Source organism: Leishmania martiniquensis, chromosome 35 (assembly GCF_017916325.1).
Source record: "Leishmania martiniquensis isolate LSCM1 chromosome 35, whole genome shotgun sequence".
Classification (NCBI taxonomy): domain Eukaryota; phylum Euglenozoa; class Kinetoplastea; order Trypanosomatida; family Trypanosomatidae; genus Leishmania; species Leishmania martiniquensis.
Window position 1 is genome coordinate 1903611 of NC_090170.1, and position 25166 is coordinate 1928776.

A 25166-nucleotide genomic window follows, 5' to 3' on the forward strand; every position below is an offset into this window, starting at 1 on the left:
GAAATTGCGAAGAGGGGTCAAGGCGGAACCTCATCTGAAGAAACAAAGAGCACTGCACACGCCAAAATTTCTACTTCATTGTGAACTCACGAGGGAACAGGCAGTGAAAGAGAGAGAGATCCACACGCACGCGCACGCGTTTCCTACATGGTCATGGCGCCCCGTTCGAAGGAGCCTGAAGAAGAACAGATCACTTCTCCCGAACACCCGTCGTACCATAACGATTCAGCTGCGAAAGCGACGAGAGAGAAGAAGCGCACGTTTCGGTCTAAAGTAGCCGGTTGCGTACCCACAGCCATTACACGAGCAGGAAAGTCGAGGGCGATATATTTTTGTGTGTACAGGTGTGCCGAGTGATTTTCTTATATATTTGCACTCATCTATCTATACAAAGTTTTAACCGCTGCCGCTGTCGCCCATTCGTTTCGTGCCTCTCTCTTTCTACTCATTTCAGTGGAGCCTCTGAAGGGTCGGCGTCGGCCGTGCGGGGGTGAGGTCATATCGGTCGGGTGGGGGGCACCTACGCATGAGTGATGGTGGTGCATTCGCGTTTCTAGTCAGCGGACTCAGCGGCCATCTCGACGCTGTATGCGTTCCTCTGCATGCACGCACGTACGTTTTTTCTCTTCTTCAGAGCTGCGTTACGGGCACCTATTTTCCGTTTTGTCCGGAGGTGTTGCCGAGCTTCGTGCCACTTCTGCATTCTCCTTCACTTGCACGTGCTGTTCTTGTCGCTGAACGGGTGAAAGGGGAAGGCGGCGGTGGCGATGGTGGGGCAGATCCTCAAGCACGCCTGCGCACGCTTTCTTTTTTTCACTTTCTCTGTTGCATCGGCCGCCCCTCGTGACGAATACGTGCCAGCCACTTTTTCACCATTCTTTTTTTTCCTTCGTCTCTTCGGAAACAAAAAAAAACATTGAACACTAATCTTTGTTCAACATGATGTTGATGCCTTTTTCTCGTTTTTTTTCTCCGCATTGGCTCTTCTCTTCCCTCCTCTTCCCCCCTTCTCTTTCTCTCGCCCCCGGCATCTTTTCTGCCTCCTCATGCCTGCTACTGTACCGCGATTCCTGTCTAGGGCAGTGAGGGTGGCTGGGCCTTTGATAATCTTTTTTTCTTTGCTTCATTCGTTTTTTAATCGTGTGCGTGGGGGGAGGGAGGGTCCCCTGCTGCTTTCATTACATGCTGCACTGTCTTTAACACACCTCTTCTGCTATGATTACATCTTTACCTCGCTCCTCCACCCTCTTCTCGACTCGTTGCGCTCTCCCGCACTGCTTTCCCAGGTCTACTTGCTCCCCCTTCCTACAAGCACATTGATGTCAAGCATCGTCTTTTTTGTTTACGGAGTTGGTGGGCCTGCGAGAGAGAGGGAGACCGGGTGCCTGAGGTGACGCTGCAAGAGTAAAGCGACGCAAGGCAGCCAGCGAAGAAACGCCGCCTCCTCCTTTTCGTCGCCTGCCTGTTGCCCGCCAGCCATGATGGGGTTGCCATGGTGGAGGTCTTTGTGCGACTTCCTTTTGTTCGGCCTTTTCAAGGAACAAACGTGGTGGTCAACGCACTGGGCGGCGTTGGTGCTGTTCTCCGTCATCCGTGCCTGGACACACAACCACACACGTACTATTCATGCTTCGCCTCAGTTTCGCTTTAACCTTCGGCTTCCTCTCCCTTGGCACTCCCACCGACGAAAGAGGCGACATGCCTGCGTGTAGGCGGTCTGCCTTGTTGTCTAAGTGGCTAGGGCGTGTAGCTTCTTGACGAAGACGGGAGAAGGTTTTTGCGTGGGTCTACCGCGGTGGGCCTTCTCATTCTTTGGGGGGGGGCACAGGCAGGCGTGAGCGGGAGGCGGCCTATCTAATGCCGCGTCGCCAGTAAAGCGAGGTCAGCTGTGTGCTGTATGTGAGACACGCGGCGCCGTCGCTCTCTCAACATGCTTCGTCTTTTTGGGGCATCTCTCTGTTCTGTTATCGTGCTGGCAGATGCAGTGTTTTCACGGTGGTGCGCCACGCTTTGACATGAAGGCCAGGCGGAGGTGGCGCGTGGGTCTCTTCCTCGACGCTGGACGCCGCAGTTCCCATACAACGGAGCGGGGCACAACCGCCTTGCTATGAATGAAGGCATGGTGAACTGAAGCTGTGCTCGTAACGACGACACACACTCCCCACCCTTGCGAAGGATCCACAGCGCTCACGCACACGTGTTGGAGGATACGCATGGGCACATTTATTTGTGTGTGTGCATCGATGCGCCAGCTCTTTCGTTCTTTTTTTTTGAAGTTCCTCAGGCGTTTCAGCTGTTTCCTTTTCACATTTGCATACGATGTCGTGGACAACACTGTCGCACGACCCTGGCCTTCCCTCTTCCCCCCCCCCAACACAGGCACGCCTCTTTCTTTCAGTCCTTCCACAATGGACTCCTTCGTCATGTGCATTAAAGTTGCCCAATCCGGGGGTGCACGCACTCGCACACTTCTCATTCTTCTGTGTCTTTTCTGTTCTCCTTCCCCCCTCCCTCCACTCTCTACCCCTTCTACCCACCCACCCCCCACAAACACACATTGTATGCGCTTCTTTGAAACTTGCGCGGTATTTTTTCTTTTCCTGTTTCTCTTCCGCGGCTCTTTCCTCCCGGTACTGACACTGTGCCACCGGAAAGGGAAAAAAAGAGAGACAACGGCGACCCCACCCCCCTCCCCACGTCAACAGCTGATGGTCGTCTTTTTCCCTTTTGCCTTTTTTTTCCTCTTCTGTCTTCGCCCCTACCCCCACCATTTTTTTTCGTTTCTTTCCAAAAGTCTCTAAGCTTTGCTTTCGAATGATGCGAACTCCTCTCTTTTTTTTTACTCTTCTCACGTCCTCTCATCACTCCTCCTATAGCGCCATCACCACAACCACACTCTTTGTGTGCGAGAGTCATGATGAGTTTTTCTCTTCTGATATCGTACATATGTGAAAGTGCCCTCCTCACCGTCCCCTCTTTTTTTTCTTTTTCGAGAATCCCTTTGCCCCTCGCCTTTCCCTTTCCTTTCGCCTCGCGTTTTTTTTTTGCCACATGACGTCCCTCTCCTCCGCTCGAAGAAACGGAAAAAAAGGAAGCACGAGTGAGAGCAAGCGTGCACGCATCCAACGGCAGGTATATATGCACCAGCAGACGATAGACTAGAAGCTCGCCAAAAGTAACACCAGTGAACAGACAACCGCATCTGCGATTTCTTTCAATTCTGTGATGCCTTTTGTCTTTTCTTGTACCTTTATGCACACACACACACACACATACTACACTCTTGGTATATCCCTCGCTCCTTTTTTATTTTTTTTGTTAGTTTCATCTCCATTCAGGCAGGGCGTGCATATTCCCAAGCACCCTCATTTGACAGAGGAGGACTGTTCATATAGAAAGATGATGAAATCGTAAGCGAACGAATCTGGTGATGCAGAGCTACGGGGTAGTCTTACTCGCTTGCTGGCTTGCATCGATGACTCGCCTCTCCTGCCCACTCCTCCTCTCAACTTTAGTGCTGCGTCGCCTTCAGCGCGTTGGTATTCCCTCGCTCAGCGTTTGCTTGTGACTGCCGCGATTCTGTATACGCGTCTTCCTTTTCGGCACTACTGGCGGGTATTTTTTTTTTGCTTTCAGCGGACTTGCCGTGCATCATCTGCTTTTGGTGAGCGTTTATATACACACCCAGGGACTCTTTTCTCTTTCGCACTTACGCCCTGGGCCTCGTGTGTGTTTGTGTCTGTGTGCCTGTGCCCGTGTGTAGGCGTCCACAAGTCCATGTCGTGAATTCATCCACGTCTGCCATGGCGCTGACATCGGTCTTCTCCCATTTTTATCTCTCTTCGTGTTCACGTATTCCCGCCCCCCCTCCACACACACTTTTTCTCCTTTTGGTGCGTTTGTGACTGCACTCTTTGTTTCTTAGTTCTTTGACAAGCGTACATGGGCGAGTTCACCTTTCTTGCAGCACCTTTTTTCCCCCTTCGTGTCCTTCTTTGCAGAAGATAGTGCCCACCTCGTTTTCTCTGAGGATTGGGACGAAGCGTGTTCCTCTCAGGAACAGAAGCCTTTCCCTACCCGACCTCCGCCTCCCCTCACATATTGTCACGCTTGGTGGGCTTCGTTTTGAACGTCCGACCACTTTTGGTGTGTTCGCAGCCACTACTGTTATTACAACCTGTATCCTTTCGCGTATTTTCAGTTATGCCATTCATATTTATTTATTATTTCGGCTTATCATCCCTCTCCCGGTTCTTTGTCCACACAGTATTCTTTCTCTTTTTTTCCCTACGCACATTTTCTCCTCTTCTGCCTTCTCTCCTTCACATTCACGTCCTCTTCTGTGAGAATGGCTTCAGCTTCTCTCTCTCTTTCTTCTTTGCCTTTTTTCTTTTCATGTCGCTGTTCACGTCCCTCTTTTTTTTTCGAGGGGTTTTCTTTGATTATCTCATGAAAGTGTAGTGGTGGTTTTTTGGGGGGGCTTTCCATTGTATCTTTGCTTCACGCCCCTCCTCACCACCCACCAACCCCCTTCCCCCCTTTTTGAGGTTTGGCTCGCTTCGCCCCCTTTACTCTTTCGAAGTTTCTGTGCGTTCACGCGCATGTAGGTGCGCGTCTGTGTGTTTCTTCTTCGATGTACTATCACTCTCTTCGGTCTCTTTCTTTTCTTCACTCTCTCAATGTCTTGCTGTATGCTCTCGCTACATACGTGTGCCCCTCCCCTCTCTACCCATGCTTCTTCTCCCTCTCTTCCATTCAAGGAAGTCGGGCTCTCCGACGGTCCAGAAACAAAAATTCATCTTCCCCCTTCTCCTCTTTATCTATGATATGCTATTTTTCATGGTATTTATTCTTTTTTCCCCTTCCTTTTTCCCCTTTTAGCGTCGATTTCGTTGCATCGCTCTTCGGTTCATATGCCTCCCTGCGCAGACGGTTTATTCCGTGCACCTCTCCTCCCCCCTCCCCCGACTTTCTCTTACAACTGTCCTTTTTTTCGGTCTGCACTTCCTTTCTCCATCCCACACGTTTCTTTTCCCTTTCATCGTTTCTCTGCAGATATTCTGTGCTCAAAGTGGATGGCTATTCTCTCTGCTGCTGCTGCTGCTTCGGCAGCGCTGCAATCTACCAAAACACATTACGAAGCATGCGCATGTGTCGGTGAGGGCCCATCCACGCCGATCAGAAAAGGAGTGGGGGCCATCTTCTGCTCGCTCCGTTTTTCCTTTTGTGGCTTCGTCGGCCTTTACTTGGCTGACCGTTTCTCACGACCACCTCTCTCTCTCTCGTGTCGCTGCATTGTCGTTGCCTTCTCGGTGCCGTACAACCGCCCCGATATCCTCTCCTTATGATGTGCGAACAGGTGTACCGCCACACTTCTCGCACATCCACGCAGTGGGCGCGCGCGAGAAGCGGTCCACCGACGCAGGTGCTCCGCAACTGTTACAGACGGAAGAGCGCGGCACGCAAGGCGCGGCCTCACGAACACGACGGCGGAAGGAACGCGGCAGAAAGGAGGAAGGGCGTGGACGCAGATGCGCAGAAAAAAGGGATGATGAGGGATGGGTGTGTCCCTCAAAGAAATGCTTGAAGGCATCCTTCACCACGCGCCCATGCGCACAAACACACACACAAAATTGGGGCATCTCACTCTTATTCGTATGAACAAAAAGCAGCGAAAAGGTGCCTGCCACTAATTTCTGCACGCGCTCTCTCTGCTTTTCCTTGACGTACGTGGCGGCTACGTCTGCTCACATACATCTTCTTCGTGTGGCTTCTCTCGTTAACGTAACGAGTCTCCCAGCTCTGCGGCGTTTTCTTGTTGTTTTTGGTGTGCTTCTACCCTCTTATCGCCCTCCATTACCGATCTCCTGCATTCGTTTCGTAACTCTTGTGGATTGGCGACGCACTGATGTAAAAAATAAAAAAGAGTACGCGCTGGCTTCTCCGAGTGCGTGCGAATGTGTGTTTGTTCCCGTGACGCGTCGCCGCCCTCCGCTCACACCACCAACGACATCTTCCCCCCTCCATTTTCAGTATTTATGCTCACTGCCCCCCGCCTCTTTGAAGCTTCTTCCTTGTTGATAAACTCTCCGCCTTTTAGTATCCTCTCCGCTGTATGCTTTTCCAGACCAATCGTGCTCGCGATGGACCCGCGTGCCCCCACAGTGTCAGAGGAGGACCTGTCTTTGCGGTCTGCGCTGGCGCGCTCGTCTTGCAGACGGCGGCGCGCTCATCCCGGCGCCCAGGAAGCTCGACGCAGACGCGCACCTCAGTCGGCCAGCAGCGGACATCCGATACGATCGCTGCGCCCCGTGCTCACCTCCACAGGGCCAAGTCTGGATGGCCCGAGCGTGCATGCGCGCCCCCCACCTCTCCTCTTCATTGTGGTGAGCTCGCGGAGAGCGGTGCACCACGCAGGACTCGGGCCTCGGCGCACCTTCATGGTCAGCGACCTCGCCCTCCTCACGCCCTCCACTGGCGCGGCGGGCACGCAGGCCGTTTCGCGCCTCGTCCTCTGCGTGGCAGAGCACCGGGCACTGCGGTCACTTCATAGAGCCGAGTGTCCCCTGCCCTGAAGAGAAGCGAGGGCGCAGCGCGCACCTCCTTGGGAGAGGGTCGCCTCTCCGCCCCCTCAGAGCGGACCCCCGCTCAGGGCGCTCGGCACCGGCGCTGCCGCGGTGGATGGGTGACACGATGGCTCGCGTCAGGCGTCAGGCCAGCGCCACCACGCACTACCTGCGGGGCTGACGGCGCCGCCTCTTCGTCCCTCGAATCCGGCCCTGAAGGCTGCCTGCGTGAGCCCGAGCGTGCCGCCCTCCCCCGTGCCCGTCGGGCGGCAAGCACGGAGCATGTGTGCAAAGGCGGGCGGCGAGGAGGTGCGCAGAGGGCCCGCATGGCGCACGCCCACTGGCGTGACGGCGGGAGACCTCGCGCACAGACGACCACGATGCAGTCGCCGTGCGGCCGGGGCAGCTGGCTGCGCTGCGGTCGTGCGCGCATACTTTAGCCGACGCATTGGCGGAAGGGAGACCAAAAAAGAAGCGATTCATACGGGATTAGCAGATTTCGTACACTGTTGAAAACGTTTTGCAGTAAGTGTTTTATCAGTGCTCGCGGCGAAGGGTGGATGGTGTCTTGGTCGAATGAAGGTAGCTCCACCAGGGATGGTGGTCGGGGGTGTGGGCAGTCATGGCAGACCTTTCCCGCGAATACGAAGATCGTGTTGCGCTACTTCATCGACGCCACCTTCTGTTGGTCCTATTCATGTGCTCTCCTTCGCAGTACAGCGTGGATTCAGGGCGCTGTGAGAGGGCTCGGTATTGTAAGGCTGTGCGTTGGTGGAAGGATTAAATGCACCGCCAGAGTCGGTCCTGAGACGGGGGAGTTAGCGTCTGGCGAACTGTTTTGGTGGAGGGATGTTCAGCGAGGCGCAAAGGGGAGCAACCTCCCCCTCTGAACTTCTGCGAGAGCTAAGCCGATGACAGCGGAGTGGATGATCTGAGGCTACCGATCCTGTACGAGCAAGACTTTTTGACGCATAAGAAAGAGGAAGGAGGAGAGGCCCCCAGCGGAAAAGGGAAATCTCAATGAAGGAGTCCAACGCGGCAGCTCCTCTTCTGTTTTCTCATGGAAGCCCTTCTCATATGCAGAACGGAAAATGGCGGAGTGGAAGCTCAGCCTTAAAAGCAGAGAGCATCGCTGGCACGTCTCCGTTCCTTTTTTTTTGCTTGTGGGGATGCTTCTCTCTCTTGTTTAGCATTACATCTCGTGGTGTGCACCGAAGACTTTAGGTACGTGTGCCTGAATAGGAAGGAGACGGGCAGGCCAGTTTGTGTAGTCGTTCATCATGAGTTGTGCGCCGGATGTTTCAAGCAGCCGCGCTACTGTTCCCAGAAACCTTTCGTACGCAACTCCGCTGCTTATCATCTTCTGCTCTTGCGGTCACGGCTTATTCGCTTACTGTTGGGGGTTTCCGGCAATGCTTTCTCTGTTCCGCTGCCTTCGAACACTTTAGTCTGCGGTTCCTTTTTTTCTGTTTTTGTTATATATATTTTTTTCTTCCCTCTATGGTGCCGCTGGTCTTCGCTCGCTTTTGATGGTGGCCGGCGACGGAGAGGCGGCGTCGATGATGGGAGGGCATGGACGACCAAAGAGGGGGGGAAGGGGTCATGTTCGCACGACGAGCAAATGTTTGCACCGGCACGCTCACATTCTTTCCGAGGAGAACCTCCAGGAATGCGGAAAAAAGAAAAAAGAAGACGCTGAAAAAAAACAGGAAACACTTTTCTTCTATTGATGGAAAGAAAGACACCAAAGCATTTTTTTTCGCGGCTCCCGTTGGTCTCTCTCTTTCTGTGTGTGTTCATGCGTGGTGCTGTACAAACGGGCTCACGTGCTATCATGACTCGTATGGTTTCTCCTTCGGCCTTCTGCAGTCCCCCTTTTCCGTCTCTCTTTTTTTTCACCCACTGCCCTCCTCTCCCTCCACAGACCAGACGTGCAGAAGGGAGTGAGAAGGGAGCGCAGCGAAGCAGCACGCCGAAGCGTAGCAAAGCGCGCGCTATGCCACCTGATGCGCTCTTTCCTTCTCCTCGCGCCTCTCCCCTTCTCTCCAAATCTCCTCCCACGCGCGCTCTCGAGCCGGTCTTGGTGGGTTTCTTTGTGAAGAAAAGAAAAACGATGCCTTTTGCGGCTCTCGTGACATCCCGATCGCTTTTCGTTCGTGTGTGTGCGTCTCTTCCTCGAGACCCTTTTCCGCCTCGCTTACATCGTTTCTCTCATTGAATTTTGTTTACCCCCTTTTTTACCCTCTTTTTTTACCTTTCTGCTTTACCGGAGCGTAACACCCGTTTTATTTTTACGTGCGCGCACTACTTCTCGACCCCTTCAGTGTATTTTTGCTGTATCACGCGCTGCTCTTCTATTCGCCGGCGCTGTGTCGCACACACTTACATTAACACACAAAAAAAGGCGGAACATACTACAGACACACACACAAAAAAAAGAAAACAGATCGGCCGCAGGTGTTGTGGAGACGCGTAGGGCTGGACGACGCTTACATCGTTAAGGAATCAGTGTGGGTGGGTGGTTGGTGGTGGTGGGGGAGGGCGTAACAAGAAGACCATGCTTCTCTTCCAAGCATCGCACACGTGGAAGGAGGAAAAAGAAACGTGAATGAACGCAAGAGAGCACTGTGTGACTCTCAGCTGCATCGCTTTGTTTCGCCTGAAAGCTTTGCTCGTTCAAGTCAGGACTAAAGAAACTGAGAACAATGCTAAAGAACGAACGCTTGGATTTTTTTTACATGCCCTTTTTGCCCCTCGGCGCCACAAGTTTACCACCTATCACCCACTTACCTCTCCTACCCTCAGCGTGTAAGGGGGGTTGCGCGGCAGCAATCTGCGTGAACTGGGCTTTATCTCTCTATCTATCTCTGTGCGTGTGTGTGTGTGTGTGCAGCTGTATCTCATTTTTTTTGCCCTGACGTCTCGGTGCTGCTGCACATGCCACAGCAAGGAGAGGGCAACCCATGTCGAACGCGGCCCCGAGGGAGGCGATGTAGGGCGTACGTTCTGTTTCCTTTTTTTGTTTTTGATTGCCTTCATGTGGCACTCGCGCCTCTCTCCCTCCCTCCCTCTCCCTTTTTTCCCGATCGTTTGCCTTGTCTACGCGCGTTTCGTGTGTGCCTCTGCCAAGTACTCTCTCTCTCTCACTCGCGCCCCCTCTTCCGGCCCCCGTGAGAGGAAACAAAAGGGGGAGGAGTAGAAGTACCGGAAAAGCGCTGTCGCTTACCTTTTCTGCGGCTTCTCATGAGAAGGAAACAGAAAGGTGTGGAACAAACGCGTTCACAAGTCCGCTTGCCCCCTTGACTATGGGGACGGCATGGCGTATCATTAGCAGACGGGAGCATAGAAGGTCGTCCTGCTCCCCTTCAGGCGAAGGCACGGATCAAGAGGTGGTTGGGCAGGGTGGCAACTGCAGCTTAATCGACCCTGCCGGCACCCGAAGTGTAACCTGGAGGGCTATTGCACCGTGATACATGGCTGTCTTGCAGTCAGTTCTTCGCCGAAGAATGCCTGCCCCCGAGACTCGGTCAAAAGGCGATGCCGCCTCTCATGGGAGCCCCGTCGCCCAGCAGCCGGAGCATCGCGGCTACTGCCTCACTGAGTTTCCTCCAGCCCTCTCTACCTTCTCCCTTCCTCCACTGCCCTTCTCTCGTTCTGCACTCCGACACTGATTCTCGCCGCCGCCCCCTCCCCCTATGCACTTTTTTTGCCTTTGCCTCTACCCCTACGCACATGGCTTGCTGCGTCTAACATCTTACCTCACTGGAAAGCGTCGCTTCCGTTAAATATATATACATATATATTATGAAAGCCGAGCCGGAGGCGTAGCGAGAGGCCTGCCGTTCCGATTGAAACATTTCACACACACACACACACACTTTTTTTCCCTCCTTTCGATCCTTCACTTCGCCTGTTGAGTTCCGTAGTGTTTCTTCTTGACATTTCTCATACAATCGCCATAAATCTTTTCGCCATTACCCTCCCCCATTCTCCAACTCGCTTCCGCTTCTCGTCACACACACACACGCACACAGTGGGTGCGTTGCTCTTTTGGTTTTCCCTCCTCATTACCGTTTCCCGAGCTCACGCCTTTACGTTGGTCTCAGTTCACACCAAGAGGACTGAGGCAAAGCTGTCTAGTTTTGACGCCTTCGTGTCATCTGTCTCGCGTACCGCAGGAGGCGACGCTGCTGCCAGAAAGCGAGATTCGGAGACAGAGGCCTACTAGTGAGTCACGTGATTGGTGCCACGACGACCTCGTCCTCCCTCGCTCCTAGCGTTCTGCTCATGCTGGCCTCTCGCTCTCTCTCTTTGCCCTGACTATTCTGTGCCGTTGTATGCTGTTTCGGGTCGCAGCCTCACAGCTCAGCCCCATCTCGGCGGTTCTGCCTTGTTTGTCTCCTCCGCTGACTTCTCCCCCCTCCGTTTCCACGTGTCTACCCTGGCAAAGCGCCGCGCAGGCGAGCGATGCAAAAATATCAAATCTTAGGCAAAAAGGGCGAGGGCACGTTTAGCGAGGTGCTTCGCGCGCAGGACATCAAGACGCAGCAGTATGTAGCGATCAAGTGCATGAAGAAGGCGTTCAAGTCAAAGGAGCAGGTAAACCGCCTGCGTGAGATTCAAGCTGTCCGGCGCCTGCAGCCGCATCCGAACATCTTGGACCTTGTAGAGGTCCTCTTTGACCGCAGCACCGGGCGCCTTGCGCTGGTCTTGGAGCTAATGGATATGAATCTCTACGAGCTCATCAAAGGGCGGAAGCAGTACCTGGGGGAGGAGAAGGTGCGGTCCTACATGTATCAGCTGCTGAAAGGGCTCGATCACGCTCACCGAATCGGTGTCTTCCACCGTGATATCAAACCTGAAAACCTCCTCATCGACGCCGAGGGGCATCTCAAGATTGCCGACTTCGGCTCTTGCAAGGGCGTCTACTCGAAGCTGCCGCTCACGGAGTACATCTCGACGCGGTGGTACCGCGCCCCGGAGTGCCTTCTGACGGATGGCTATTACAGCTACAAGATGGATTTGTGGAGCGCGGGGTGCGTTTTCTTCGAGATTATTGCCCTTTTCCCGCTCTTTCCTGGGAGTAATGAGCTGGACCAGGTGCATCGCATCCACAACGTCCTCGGTACCCCGCCGGCCGAGATTCTCGACCGCTTGAAGAAGTTCGGCACACATATGGACTACGACTTTCCCAAGAAGCAGGGCACTGGCCTGGCGAAGCTGCTGCCACACATTTCTGCGGACGCCTTAGATTTGATGACGAAGTTGCTCACATACGACGAGGAGCAGCGCTGCACGGCAAAGGAGGCACTGCGGCACGCCTACTTTAGCAAGCTGCGCGAAGCTGACAAGAAGAGTCACCGCCTTAAGCACAGTGCCGGCCATAGCAGGTCAGCGACTATCGCAGACGACGCACGTACCTCTATCGTTCTCGGCAGTAGCCCTCGAAAAACCGCACACGGGATGCCCTCGCTGAGTAGCACGCTTACGGCAAGTCGAAAGCTGCCAGTGATCGACGGGGTGTCACCAACGAAGTCCTGCACGTTTGCCTCCAACCTTAGTGCTCTGCACCAAGTGCACGGAGCTGTGTCGACCTCAGCCTCGGGTGAGGACTTGAGCGCGCAGAGCCTACCAAAACTGACATAGGGGCACCGGCCTCGGCCGGTGGGGTGTGGACGTTTGCCGTGTCTTCTGTACATTTTTTTTGCAGGGCTGGTGTTTGAGCAAAGGTGTATATAACCGTCTTTGCACTTCAGTTCGCCGGCATCCTTTTGCCCTTTCCTTGCCTCTTGCGGCGCGGCACAGTAAATCACACGCTTTCGCTAGCTCTTGATATTTACTACCTCCCTGTACACGCCCTCCCCTGGCCCTGCTGTGCTGCTCTACGTCACGTGCGGAAAGGATCGACTAGAAACTATGGCTTGACCCACGTCCGTTGTATTCTTGTATCTCAGCCACCGGTACCACGTTATACCAAGACGGCATATTTCCTGAAAAGCAGAAAGCAACTAACCCGTGCATGAAGGCAAATGGTCTCAGTGAACTCGGCCCGTTACTGCTTGGTGCGCGAGCGCGGCATACGGGCACGCACGCACGCGCACACGCTTACTCCCCTCTATCGACCGTGATCCGAAGGAGGGGCGGAGGAGGAAGGCGTGGAACGGCAACGGACCGTGGGTGTGCACTCGTGTCTCGTGGTGCCTAGATGCTTTCTTTTCTTTCGTGTGCCGCGCGCTACAGCTGCGCCCTGTGGCGTTTTGTTCGATTTTTTCCTTACAATGGCCGCTGTGAGGTATCTTCTTCGTGGCACCCGTGGCGAAAGAGTAGAGTGTGTTCTCTCCACAAATGGTGACGGCTTAGACGCAGCGGCGTCGGTTTTTTTCTTCTTCAAAGCTTGTCACTCTAGAAGAGCAAAGATATGGTCGCCTCTCAGGGCCTCTGAAGGCGTTAGTGCGGAACCTCGACCTGAAGCCTGTATGCTCGTGCTGTATGTGGACCTCTGTGTGTATGTGTGTGCCTGTGTGGACTTGTTTCCGCCTGCTGCATCACTGGTAGGCCCTCTCTCTCTTCTTCCCCGCCCTCTCCTCCGCCGCTTTCCCCAACACACACTGACAGACAGACGCGGATACGCATATACACCAGAAAAGGTTCGTTTTCGCCCTCCCCCTTCCTCTCCCAGTGAATGCCTTAATGATTTTGCCATGAGAGGCCTCTCTTATCATTAATTTTTTTCTGCTTGAGGCCGCTGGTGCGTTCTCGCCTTCTCTCTTCTCGTGCCAATATGTCTGTGCTTCCCTGAAAGGCGAATGGTGTGAGTGCTAAGCCGAGCCGCCGCATGCCAGGGAGGGCAGTGCCAGTGGACGGGAAGTTGCATGGGAATGGGTAGCTGAGAGGGTTGGGTGTGTGTGGTCTGTGGTACTTGGGCGATGAAGGCATCTTTTCCAACGGCTTTGGTTTCTCGTGCGCCGCAGCTCTGATGCGTTATCGCCCTGTGCTTCTCCCTTTCTCATTCGTCTGCGTCTGCTGTGCTCCACCAAGCAGGCGCCTTTTGAGGCCTCCTCACCGACGAGAGGGAGGGAGAAAGGGAGACAAAAACACACAACAGGTTTTTCGAGGGCTGCTTTGGTGCTCTTGCTCTTTTGTGTGTGTGTGTGTCTGCCTGTGCGCGCCTTTGAAAACGGTTTCATATACTCTCATTCTAGTTGAAGGGCGAGAGAGAGAGTAGGAAGATCAGCAAAGCGCTTTCTTCACGTGCGTCTGATTCTCTTTCGCCTTTCTTCCGTTATGTGGCCTTTTTTCTTTCGTTGTGGGTGCAATGCAGTTTGTGTGTCCTTCGCTTCTAACCCCGTCGCCGTTCCCCTCACCTCCCACTCTGCCTCGGCTCTGTTTACCTCTTTCTTTTTTTTCGTGTTCACTTCTCTCTTGCCGTTATCTCGTCAGTGGTGCTTGTGTGTGTGTTTCTCTTTCCATTCAGCTCAATCCTTTTTTTTTCTTTTCGCGTCGATATCTAATCCGCTGCTCTTATCGACGAAGCGCTTTCTCTGTTCTTCTTTTTCCTCACGTGCTGAGTGTTATGCATTCCAATTCTTCTCTCCCACTTTTTCGGACGCTTACGCCCTTTTTTTTTTGATGGACGACACCACACCTGCGTGCGTGGCGGCATCTGGGAGGTGCGCCGCCCCACTCTCTCCAGGCAGAGGGGGGAGGAGGCCGCACAGCCTTCTTGTTCTATGCGAGCGGCCGAGCTCCGCGTGCTGCGGCGACAGGGTCAAGCAGCTCCGGCGGATGGGAACGCAGAGCAGCGTGCGGCTGCTGATGTCGGCGGCCGGACCCTCGATGGCGGCGCGTCGGGGCGGCCTGCGACGGTGAAGACGCCTGTGCGGCGGGCATGACGGTGTGCGTGTGTGTGTGTGTGCCAGCGTCGCTCGATCGTGTCTCACCCTGCCTCCGCTGCCGGCCGACGTGTGGAGCGTGAGGCAGCCCTGGCGGGGGAGCGGGTGTGAGAGAGGGCGTGCGGCTCTGTGGCGGCGAGGGCTGGAGGCTGTTGTTGTGCTCAGATGATGGAGCCGCGCGGGTCGCTGTAACGGGTGTGGGCACGGCTGCTTCGCGCAGCACGAGTGCCCTGCGGCGGGCTGCATGGAGTGGAGCTGGGCCCCTCTTCCGTGGGAGAGGCGGATGCATGGAAATGCGAAAAAGCCTTCTCCATTTCGTTCTCACTTTATACTGCGCCCGTCTTCTGTACTGAAGCTCTCTTCTTCTCGACTTCAGCGGAAGACCTGCTGATCGTCTTCTCTGTGCGTGTGGATGGATGTGTACGGCGTACGCTTCTCTGCTGACGCGCCCACTCCCTCTCTTCCCCCTCTGCCTCCATTTTTTCCGTTTTCTCGGCGTGCATCGTCGCTTTGGGTGCGGACGACCGTTGGGGGTGTACGACTTTGAAGCGCGCGCTTCTTCGTGGTAGAGAAGGGGAGAAGGACTAAAATGGCGCCTCAAGGGGATGGCTTCTTGGGGTTGTGGTTACCTGGGAGAGGAAAGGGCATGCCCCGCTCTCCTCTGTGGCCTCTCTGGCGCACCGCGAAGGGCTCCTCACGCGTGAGGGCAAGGGCTCTTTTGCCATGTGTGTGCCAGTCTTTGTGTATGAGTGAGTGTGTGCGAATGGGGGAGGGCCACCGCCAAAGCTCGACCACCGTCCCCATTCTTTTGTTTCTCCATCCAGAGGTGACATCAACGCATGCTCGAATTATCTCTCTCCCTTCCTCTTTGTATGGGACACGGCTGTGCTCGCACGGGTGGCGGCGTCATCCCTTGACGACATCGTCGATGCTGCACTGCGCTCATCGGCGCATTTCAAACGGTGCTTTCGTTTTTCGCGTCAGTGCGCTCTAGCGCTTGTACTTTGCGCCGTCAGAAACACCCACCTGTACGCAGGACGCGAATGGGGCAATGGGGTCCGCGCGGGCTCTGCCGAACAGGTGCAGTGGCGTTGGCGCACATGATATCTTCTGAGCCCATTGCGAAGCGCTACATCTCGATTGGCGGGCGCGCCAGTCCTCCAGGCTTCTCCAAGCCGCCTGACAAGCATCCCCGCATCAAGCAGGCAGGAACCGGCGTTGTTGCACAGCACATTCCTGGCACCACAAAGCTCCGCTACACGAATCAAAAGGGACGCACGTTCACCTTCTCTATTCCAGTGGCACAGCTGACTCACCCACCTGTGGTGCGGCACGGTGCTGCTGCGGATGGATGGCACGAGATCGACACCAGCTTCAGTGACCTTGGCGATCTCGAGGAGGATATGCCTAGCGAAGTAGACGAGCATCTAGCGGCCGCCTCTATTGCCGGCGATGAGAGCCTTGTAGAGATGAACGAAGAGCAGCTACGAGCATTGCAGCAGGCTTTTGTGAAGCTGTGCAAAGACTACGTGCTCATGGACACCAGCGGCATGAAGGCATCGATGATGTACAGCGAGCTGAATAACGGACCTGACTATGATCTCTTCGATCGAAAGACACGGCGCCGTCGACACTGGCTCGCCATTCGGCATCGCTACGAGGACGTCAAGGAGCTTTTGTGGCCCTCGGAAGTCGCGGCGAGTGCCAGTGAAGTGCCTGCCGCATCGCTAAAGGACAATGAACGTCAAAAGCGTTGTTTAATGGTTGCTGATTCGATACCGGTCTTGTCTCTCGCCGACATGATGGAGGCGCTCACGTGGTTGGAGGCGGCGTCAACGTTTGCGATTCGTAAGCACCGTCCCTTTGACACCGCTGACGCTGCGGAGTTTACATCGCTGGACCTCTCGAGGGAGGTGCGCGTCGTCGCGTCATGTATGAGCGCTGCCGGACCTTCCAGCTTCCTCCACAGCACTACCCATGGTGCGGCGGGTCAGCCGAGCGAAGATGCGGCGCACACGGTGGCTGATCGCCTCATCTCCCTCGGCGCGTTGTGTGCGAACCACCGCGTGCCCCTGTCTGTCGCTTTCGCTCCATCCATGTGCAACTCGGTCGATGCGGCATCCTGGCCCAGCGACGCTACTGTCGCCGCTGTGCGGACGTGGCTCTCCCTTATTCCTGCACTGTCTCGTGTGAAGGACGCGGTTCGAGTGATTGGGGTCCTGCAGACCCTCTCGCCTGATAAAGGCAGTAGCACGGGCGCGGAGCTGCTGCGATTCAGCTGCGCGGATGGCACTGTCGTGGATGACGCGTTGCTGGAGGCGGTGTCGAGGGTCGTACCTGCTTCTCTCTTCTCCGACGCCGCGGCACTCGAGAACGTGGGTGAAGCAGACCTGTGCGTCTTGCTGCGGTTTGCGACTGAGATTCATGAGCAGAACGCGGCTTTCTTTCAAGTGACACACGGCAGGGACGGCGCGCCCGCGCCCGAACCCGAGCGCGCGACCACATCAGCGAGGCAACGAGCTCTGCAGCACTTCACCCGGCTCGTGCTTGCGCGGTGCCGTCGCCTGCTGAACGCACACAATGGCTCACCGCTTACCCTTTTGAGTGGGGACGCTGAGAACATTCCGTTGGTGGATCTGCAGTCATTTGCCGACCACAATCACCCGGAAGTGCGCGTGCACGAAAAAATCGGCCGCGCGAATGCTCAGGGGCTTCGGTACGCTCGTTTGCAGTCGACGGCGTCGACAACGCTGGCCGAGCTCTTGAGTCGACTGGAGAGCGCCAACCAGCGAATGGCAGCCGACGCTCTGGGGCTACGCTGCGACCTACTTCGGCGCCTCGCCCAGAAGGCATCCCTAGGAAAAAGCACGCTTACGTTTGACGATGTAACGCGAGCGCTGCCGCTGCTGGCAGCGCTGATGCGCAAGACGTCGGAGCAGGAGGTGAAGTCCACTTACAAGTGCCTGCTGACGGCGATGTCGACCACACTTGGTGTTGCACTGCAGCGGCCGCAACAGCCAGTGTGCATCCTCGCCCTCCTCGAGGGGCTGGCCGACTGTCACTACATGCCAAGCTCCTACAAGCTACTAGAAATGGTGATGCTTCGGATGATGATGCACGGCGCGTTCACACTCACCGAAGCTGGTCGCTGCCTTACCGCTATGCTGCGAGTGGTGGGCCCAAAGAGCGTTTCCCAGTCGGTGCAGGAGGCCATCGCCATGCGAGTGGTGTCTGCAACGGATGCGGGAACAGAGAGCGCCGCGGTGGATGTGCTGGTGGCGCTTCGGGCACTGCGCTACAGCTGTTATTCGTCCTTTCCATCTCTTGTGCTGCGCGTGTCGAAGTCGCCGCTCATGCAGAGCACGGCTGAGTGGCTGCCAGTGGAGCGGGTACACTATGCTGTGCTGCTGGCCGCCGCCGCCGCCACTCTCGAGACGGGGACGGACTCTGAGATCGTCACTGCTCTGTCCGCCACCGCGCGCGATGAGCTTTTGTGTGGTCTTTCTACGACGCAATCGCTTCCTGAAGTGTCGCCATGGCCATTCGTGTGTACTCGGGAGGACACCTATCAGGAGTGTATCACTGCGTGCGCTGCCCTGCAGGTGAGCCCTAGAACCCCTGCTTTGACGACGTGGGCGCTAGCGGACGTTGAAGCACGTCCCGTGCATTCGTTCTGCACGCCAAAGCTCGCAGTGAGCACGCTGGAGGCGCTCGAGGCTATGGGCATGGCCCCGTCCCGGTGGTACCATGCGTATGGCGACTATTTGGCTACTGCGCTGGAGCAGATACGGCGTGGCGAAGATGGGGGCATGCGACTGCCACTGCTGGACGACGACGCGGAGACGGCGGCTAGGTGCTTGTATCTCCAGTGCGCCCCTGAGGCCTTGACCAGGCTTGCCTCAGAGTTGCTGGAGCACGAAGTGCACCATCTTGATCGAATGCTGACCAGGGGCACCTTCGTCCGCGACGTCCCTCGGCAGTCGCCCGTGTGCTCATTTCAGCAGAGGTCACTCGAGCGGCAGACAGCAGAGGATGAGACGGAGGCGCGTCTTCTTCGATACTGCGCAGCGCTGCAGCACGCATCTGGGGGGACACTGAGCGCCAGTTCTGCAGCGGTGTAGCACGCGCCCTCGACAGCTTTGGTGAGCCCCGCCTTACGCGACCCGCTCCCATTGGCCTCATCTTCCTCCTCTCCTCCCGCCCCGTCTTGCGCCTCTGAGTGCACCCCTTCTTCGAATCGCTCGGCTCTTCGCCCGCTTTGCCACCCTCCCCATTCCCTCTTCATCTAGAGCGCCGATGACGCTGCCTCTAAAGCGAAGTAAAAAGTACTACTGCCCCCTCCCCCCTTCTCCTCCTGAAGCCGCGCATTAAAAGACACAGTGCAGCGGCGGGCTATGCATTTCGATGTGGCTGGCGGCAAGGAAAATAACGGCCGAAAGGCGACAAGCAGACACAGCGACACCACTCCTCCGTGATAACGCCTTTGAACCAGCGCCTCGCACGCTGTCTCTTGCGCCTTGTCATCTTGCTACCCTTCATGACCGACGCCTTGCCCGTCACCGCGGACTTGATTCACTGGATGCGCCAGTAGAGTTGCCGTGCTAACAGCCTTGGTGGGCACCTGTACCTCGTACCTCCCTTTCTTTAGTGAACTTCTGTCACCCCTCTTTCCCTCTTTGGACTCTACCGCAGTTGCTTTGCTTCCGGTGGCCCTTGCCGTTGTCTCTCAGGGGCCCTAAGCCCTGCGCACCCGTGTTTGAGAATCGTTTGGAGTTACTCTATTCGAATGGCAAGTGTCCAAGCGTCTGGCGCGTTGTCTGCTCATCGACGGAGCAGCGATGACAGCCCAAGCATCGTGCAGCCGACACTGCCTCGCACCGCAAGTGGGTCATCGAGGGGGGCTGACGTCAGGGCAGCAGGGGTGTGGTTCTTCTCGCTGGCGCGGCAGGAACTGGAGAGGCCAAACGACGATGATGCTCTCGGATCGTACGGTGCCGCAGCGCAGGCGCTGCGCCAGCGCCCTTGGCCAGGTCCAGGGACACACGTTAAGGTTACCGAGTTTGAGCTTGATGCACCGGCTGCCATGCATGCGATGATAGCAGCGTCGCAGAAACAGAACCACCGCCAACCGCCTCAGCGGGGGCCAAATGCACGCATTAAAATATCGTCGGCCTTACCACGCGCTGGAGCTATCAATCACCGCGACAGAGTCGCCCCTTCCCCACCACACAGCTATGTGGCACGCTTAGAAAGCCAACTAAATACCTGCTCTGCATTACCGCGTCAAATGAGTCCTGAAACGAAAAGTGACGCGCAGCAGCAGCGCTCTGCTTCCGTGACGACAACGGCGCTACCCGGCCGGCGTCCGCTCGAGGGCGGCCACAGCGGCCACCGTCGGCCATCCCTGGGAAGGAGGACATCGGCGCTGCGAGTCGCTGCACTCACTGAAAAATGGCTAAAATCAGAGGAAGAGAAGGCAGCGGCGGAGCTCGCGGATGGGTCAACGGAAGTGTGCGTGGAGAAGTCACTCCTTCCCATACCCGCCCACTGGACGTTTCCGAGCCAAGCGGGGCACTCCTCAGCAAAGTCGTGCGTAGCGCGTCTGCGGGAGGGCAAATTCAGAACCTCGATCGCTTCCGCGATGTCTAACCGGTCCCGCGCAGCGTCAGTTGGGGAGGAAAGGGGGCAAGAGGCGGCGCACCCACCGTGGAGGCAGCGTCTGCTTGCCGAGCCGATTCACAGCTATTGGGCACTGAAAGACGCGGCACTTACTCCTGTCAAGCCCACGCCCTCCTCGCAGATCCCCCTCCTAGGCTCTGCGCGTATGCGCCGTGAAAACTGCGAGAGGCGGCGCCACAGCTTCGAATATAGGCGTCTCCAGTTGCAAGGCGAGCTGGAGGATCAGCTAGAGTGGCGCGATCGATGCCGCTCTGTCTTGCTACGGCGTTGTAACTCAGACAACGGTGCCGCTACCGTGCCAGCTGACTCTCCTTCAGCCGCGCCGTCGATGTCGCAAACAGCAGGTGTTAATGTGACGCGCGACTTGCTGCTGACTGACGTGTTCGGAAGCTCCCCTCGCGCCCCCGTGCCATGGCATCAGCGCGCCGAGGCCGCTCCGCTGTCTTCTCCCGCGCTTCTCAGTGCTTGGTCTCAAGAGGCGGCTCGGCAGGCGGTGCAGCAGGAGAAGCACCGCCTTGTTGCCCTTCTCCAGTCGTTTGTGGTAAAGTGCAGCGCTGCCGCCCTGACCCTAGCGGACACAGAGGAGCTGCGCGCAGAGACGATCCGACGCGTGTGGCACCCCAAAGGTGACGCAGATTGCAGCCGCACTGCTTTCTTATACCGTGAGCAGTTTTTAAAGCTCCTGCGTGGGCGTTATCGACTGCGCACAAGTGGGCTTCACGGAGCTCTAGACACGATGTGTCCCGCTGACATCATCGATGCATTACCGTCGAAGGCGGAAGCGTCCTTCGCCAGGTTCGCCTATGATGTCCTTCCCAGTCGTACCGCGTAGCGTTTACGCCTTCTGGACCCACGAGGATGCGCCTGACCGCACTTGGCTGTTCGAAGGAGCTTTAGCGCACGCACCCGCGCGCTCCGCGATGTCGTGGTCTGCACTTTGTTGTACCCCTCTCACCCCTTTTTTTGCCTCTGCGAGAGTTTTCCTGGCGCTTCTTTTCTCCTGCAGTAACCCCTTGGACGAGAAAAAAAAGCTAGCACACTCCCTTCGACTTGTCGCCCTCTGCCCGTGCCTGCCACTCCCCTCTCTGTACACACACACTTGTGACCTTCTCGATGTTTCCTCTTTACCTCTCCAGTCTGCTACGCTCCATTCGTCTTGCTTTTATACTGAAGCAGCCCTCTCACAGACGCGCACATCGGCAGAGACATCCTCAACCACTGCGTTGCTATGCCCCCTCTTCACCTCAATTTGTGTCGGCTTTTTTTTCTGGTATCGTGCGGCTTCGTTCTTTGCTTCATGCCTCCTCTCCGCTCGTTTCCCTTTCCCTTACTGGTATAAAATGCCGGGAGTGGAAGAGGGAGCCTTCGACCAGATCGATAGTAGACAGCAGCCGCGCTGTCACGCGACGGATTTGTAAAGGCGTGGCGGACGCCACCCGCACGCTCAGGTACAGTGTAGTTCCTTTTCATGATTGTTCTCGCCCGAGCTTCATGTCATTGCGTTTTTTCTTTTTTTGTTCCAACTCGTACCCTCTCGCTCCATGAGTTTCGTGGAGAGGAGAGCCGACACGCTTGGTGGGATAGTCTACCGGTGAGTGGCACACCAGCGCGACAAAGCAATTACAAAATCGTAAAAAGGTAATGGGGAAAGCAGAGATGAAGCCCCCAAAGCACGCGCATGTTTCCCCGATACAGATGCAGAGTGCGTTTCACTCAAGCGATGGAAGCCTGGAGAAGTGTGATGAGGGCCTTTCACACAGATGCCTTCTTTCGCGGCACCTGCTAGACGCTGAACGGTCGCACTACATGATTCCACGCCTTCGTTTCCGCGTCGTCTCCGACCGTCATCCCTCACTCGCCCTTTCCCGTCTCTTTACTCCCTTTTCGTTCACGCGCGCATTCTGCACGGATACACCCTGGAAACCGACGCGCGGCCTCGCCCCTGATTTGTGCGCGTCTGACTGCCGCGCTCCCCGTAAACACCTGTGGCCCCGCTCTTCCACTCCTCACACTCCGCTCCCCCTTCCACCCCCGACTCCTCGCGACCACCCATCTTTTCACGGCTGCCAGCACGACAGCCACTCCTGCACGTCGTTCTCTCATTTCCCTCATTTCTTATTTTCCTCGCCCACCATTCATTCTTTCCATCTGAAACAGAGAAGAAAAGGTAAGCGCTCTCTCTTTTTCCTCTTCTTTGTCTCATACCCGCCCCCTCCAAAAAAAAAGAAAAAGTCTGAAACGTCTCTGAAAAAAAAAGATCGCGCTGTTTTTTTTTGTCTGTTTTTGTTTTCTCCGCTTCTGTTGCTCCTTTCTCTCTTACTCCAATGACTGCTATTGTCCAGGAGACGGCTGCCCCGGTGGCGCCGCTGCCTGTGGTGAGACAGTCGATGCAGATCGCCTCCATCTACGTTGGCGACCTCGATGCCGCGATCAACGAGCCGCAGTTGGTCGAGATGTTCAGACCCTTTGGCACGATCCTGAACGTTCGTGTGTGCCGCGACATCATCACACAGCGCTCACTGGGCTACGGCTACGTCAACTTTGACAACCGCGACAGCGCAGAGAAGGCGATTGAGTCGATGAACTTCAAGCGCGTCGGCGGCAAGTGCGTGCGCCTCATGTGGCAGCAGCGCGATCCTGCCCTTCGCTACAGTGGCAGCGGTAACGTGTTTGTGAAGAACCTGGAGAAGGATGTGGACAGTAAGCGCCTACACGACCTCTTCACCAAGTTCGGCTCGATCCTCTCCTGCAAGGTGATGGAGGACGAGGAGGGGAGGAGCCGCGGGTACGGCTTTGTGCACTTCAAGGATGAGGCGTCTGCCAAGGATGCTATCGTGAAGATGAACGGCGCTCCCGGTCATGCATCAGAGGACAAAAAGGCACTGTACGTGGCCAATTTTATTCGCCGCAACGCTCGCCTTGCCGCGCTCGTGGCCAACTTCACGAACGTGTACATCAAGCAGGTTCTTCCTACCGTAAACAAGGAAGTCATTGAAAAATTCTTTGCAAAGTTTGGTGGAATCACCTCCGCTGTGGCCTGTAAGGACAAGAACGGCCGCGTGTTCGCCTTCTGCAACTTTGAGAAGCACGATGACGCTGTAAAGGCGGTGGAAGCGATGCACGACCACCACATCGACGGGATCACAGCGCCTGGCGAGAAGCTGTACGTGCAGCGTGCCCAGCCTCGAAGCGAGCGCCTCATCGCTCTTCGCCAAAAGTACATGCAGCACCAGTCCCTCGGCAATAACCTGTACGTGCGCAATTTCGATCCCGAGTTCACTAGCGCGGACCTCCTCGAGCTGTTCAAGGAGTACGGTGAGGTTAAGAGCTGCCGCGTCATGATGAGCGAAAGCGGTGCCAGTCGCGGCTTCGGTTTCGTGAGTTTTTCAAACGCCGACGAGGCCAACGCCGCGCTGCGCGAGCTGAACGGCCGCATGCTGAACGGCAAGCCCCTTATTGTGAACATTGCTCAGCGCCGCGACCAGCGCTACACGATGCTGCGCCTGCAGTTTCAGCAGCGTCTGCAGCTGATGATGCGCCAGATGCACCAGCCGATGCCGTTCGTGGGCGGCTCAGCCCGTCCCATGCGCGGCCGTGGCGGCCGCCCGCCGCAAGGCGGTCGCGCGCAGGGTCAACCGATGCCGATGCCCTCACCCCAGCAGCCACCGGCCCCAGTGCACCCGCCGGGTTTTGCCACGCCGTCGGCTGTCGGCTTCGTGCAGGCGACGCCGAAGCACTCTCCCGGCCAGGTACCGGAGACGCCGCCGCTGCCGCCAATCACGCCGCAGGAGCTCGAAAGCATGTCGCCGCAAGAGCAGCGCGCCGCCTTGGGTGACCGTCTCTTCCTCAAGGTGTACGACATTGCACCGGAGCTGGCGCCGAAGATTACGGGTATGTTCCTTGAGATGAACCCCAAAGAGGCCTACGAGCTGCTCAACGATCAGAAACGCCTCGAGGAGCGCGTCACAGAGGCGCTCTGCGTTCTCAAGGCGCACCAGACAGCTTAACTCAAAAGACACCGGTGTGTCAGAGAGGAGCAGTGGAAAGGGAGGCGCGCTGGCTCGATGCGCCTCACCTTAGCCGCGCTCGTTTTGTGGACCGTTTCTTATTTATATATTTTAGATGGCTTCTCGGCTGCCTCTCTCGTCTCAGCAGAGCATCGACGGTGATGCCGAGGAAGGAGGGGTTGGATCACTGCCGCGTTGTTCCCCTGCGTGTGTGTGAAAGAAGGGAAGGCCCTTTCTGTCCCTGTTTTTCCGCACTGCTCAGTCGGTAGAGGGACAGAGGTCTCACAGGCATCTCCAGTGACGCTTTTTGTTTCCTCGACGGCGTACCAATCGAAATCGCTGTGAGCCACTCGCTAGTATAATTATCTCTCCGCTCTTTTTTGTCTTGCGTTCGTCTGATTAAGTGTGAGTAGCTGAGCCACATAAGAGGCGCCTAAGTTACGGCTCAATGCTCCCTCTCTTTCTTTTTTATGTGTGTGCCTCTTCGTTGATTTTTTTTGCTCCTCTCGCTGTCCTGCGCTTCTCCACGCCACCATCTCTCTCCTTTCTTTTCCATTTTGCCCGCCCTCTGTTCCAGGAGGCGGAAGGGGTGAAGAGGGCGGCGATGGAGCCAGAGAAAGAGAACGTGTCAATGTTGTCGTGAGTGAGTGACGGGAGGGAGAAGCTCATCTGACGAGTACGTTAAGCAAAAAAAGTAAAAAGGCAGAAAACTGCTCCCCTTCTGTGCTTGATGAGCGCCTTGAAAACAGCACGCACACACGCAACATAAAAACGCCGCCATACGACGAAGCGGTACCACGCCAAAGAGAGAAGCCCGCCTCCGAGAAAGGAAAAGCAGGAAAAGATTGCAACGGAAAAGTGTCAGCAAAGGAGGAAAAGGCGCAGAGGCGGACCACACGCAAGAGAGAGGAGGAAGAAGCGCCGGCGACGCGGAGGCCCCAGTCGCGCGTGATGTGTGCGGCCTTTTTTTTGTTGTTCGCCCCTTTCTCGGCCATCCGCCCCTCCCGCTCCTGTCCCCTCCC

At 56.2% G+C, this 25166-nt stretch overlaps 4 protein-coding genes across 4 annotated transcripts; all 4 read left to right on the top strand.

Annotated features, from left to right (window-relative positions):
* Window positions 1-11033: 11033 nt before the first annotated feature.
* On the top strand, window positions 11034-12212 carry LSCM1_01261 (uncharacterized protein; the record flags this gene model as incomplete). Its single annotated transcript, XM_067318883.1, has 1 exon — window positions 11034-12212. The coding sequence occupies one exon, from the start codon at window positions 11034-11036 to the stop codon at window positions 12210-12212; it is 1179 nt and encodes a 392-aa protein (XP_067174988.1).
* A 3289-nt stretch (window positions 12213-15501) lies between these two features.
* LSCM1_01262 (uncharacterized protein) lies at window positions 15502-18579 on the top strand (the record flags this gene model as incomplete). Its single annotated transcript, XM_067318884.1, has 1 exon — window positions 15502-18579. One exon carries the CDS (start codon window positions 15502-15504, stop codon window positions 18577-18579), a length of 3078 nt encoding a protein of 1025 aa, XP_067174989.1.
* Window positions 18580-19244: 665 nt separating this feature from the next.
* LSCM1_01263 (uncharacterized protein) lies at window positions 19245-20969 on the top strand (the record flags this gene model as incomplete). The annotated part of the gene is made up of 1 exon (XM_067318885.1): window positions 19245-20969. One exon carries the CDS (start codon window positions 19245-19247, stop codon window positions 20967-20969), a length of 1725 nt encoding a protein of 574 aa, XP_067174990.1.
* Window positions 20970-22461: 1492 nt separating this feature from the next.
* Window positions 22462-24144, top strand: LSCM1_01264 (uncharacterized protein; the record flags this gene model as incomplete). The annotated part of the gene is made up of 1 exon (XM_067318886.1): window positions 22462-24144. One exon carries the CDS (start codon window positions 22462-22464, stop codon window positions 24142-24144), a length of 1683 nt encoding a protein of 560 aa, XP_067174991.1.
* Between the last annotated feature and the right edge of the window lie 1022 nt (window positions 24145-25166).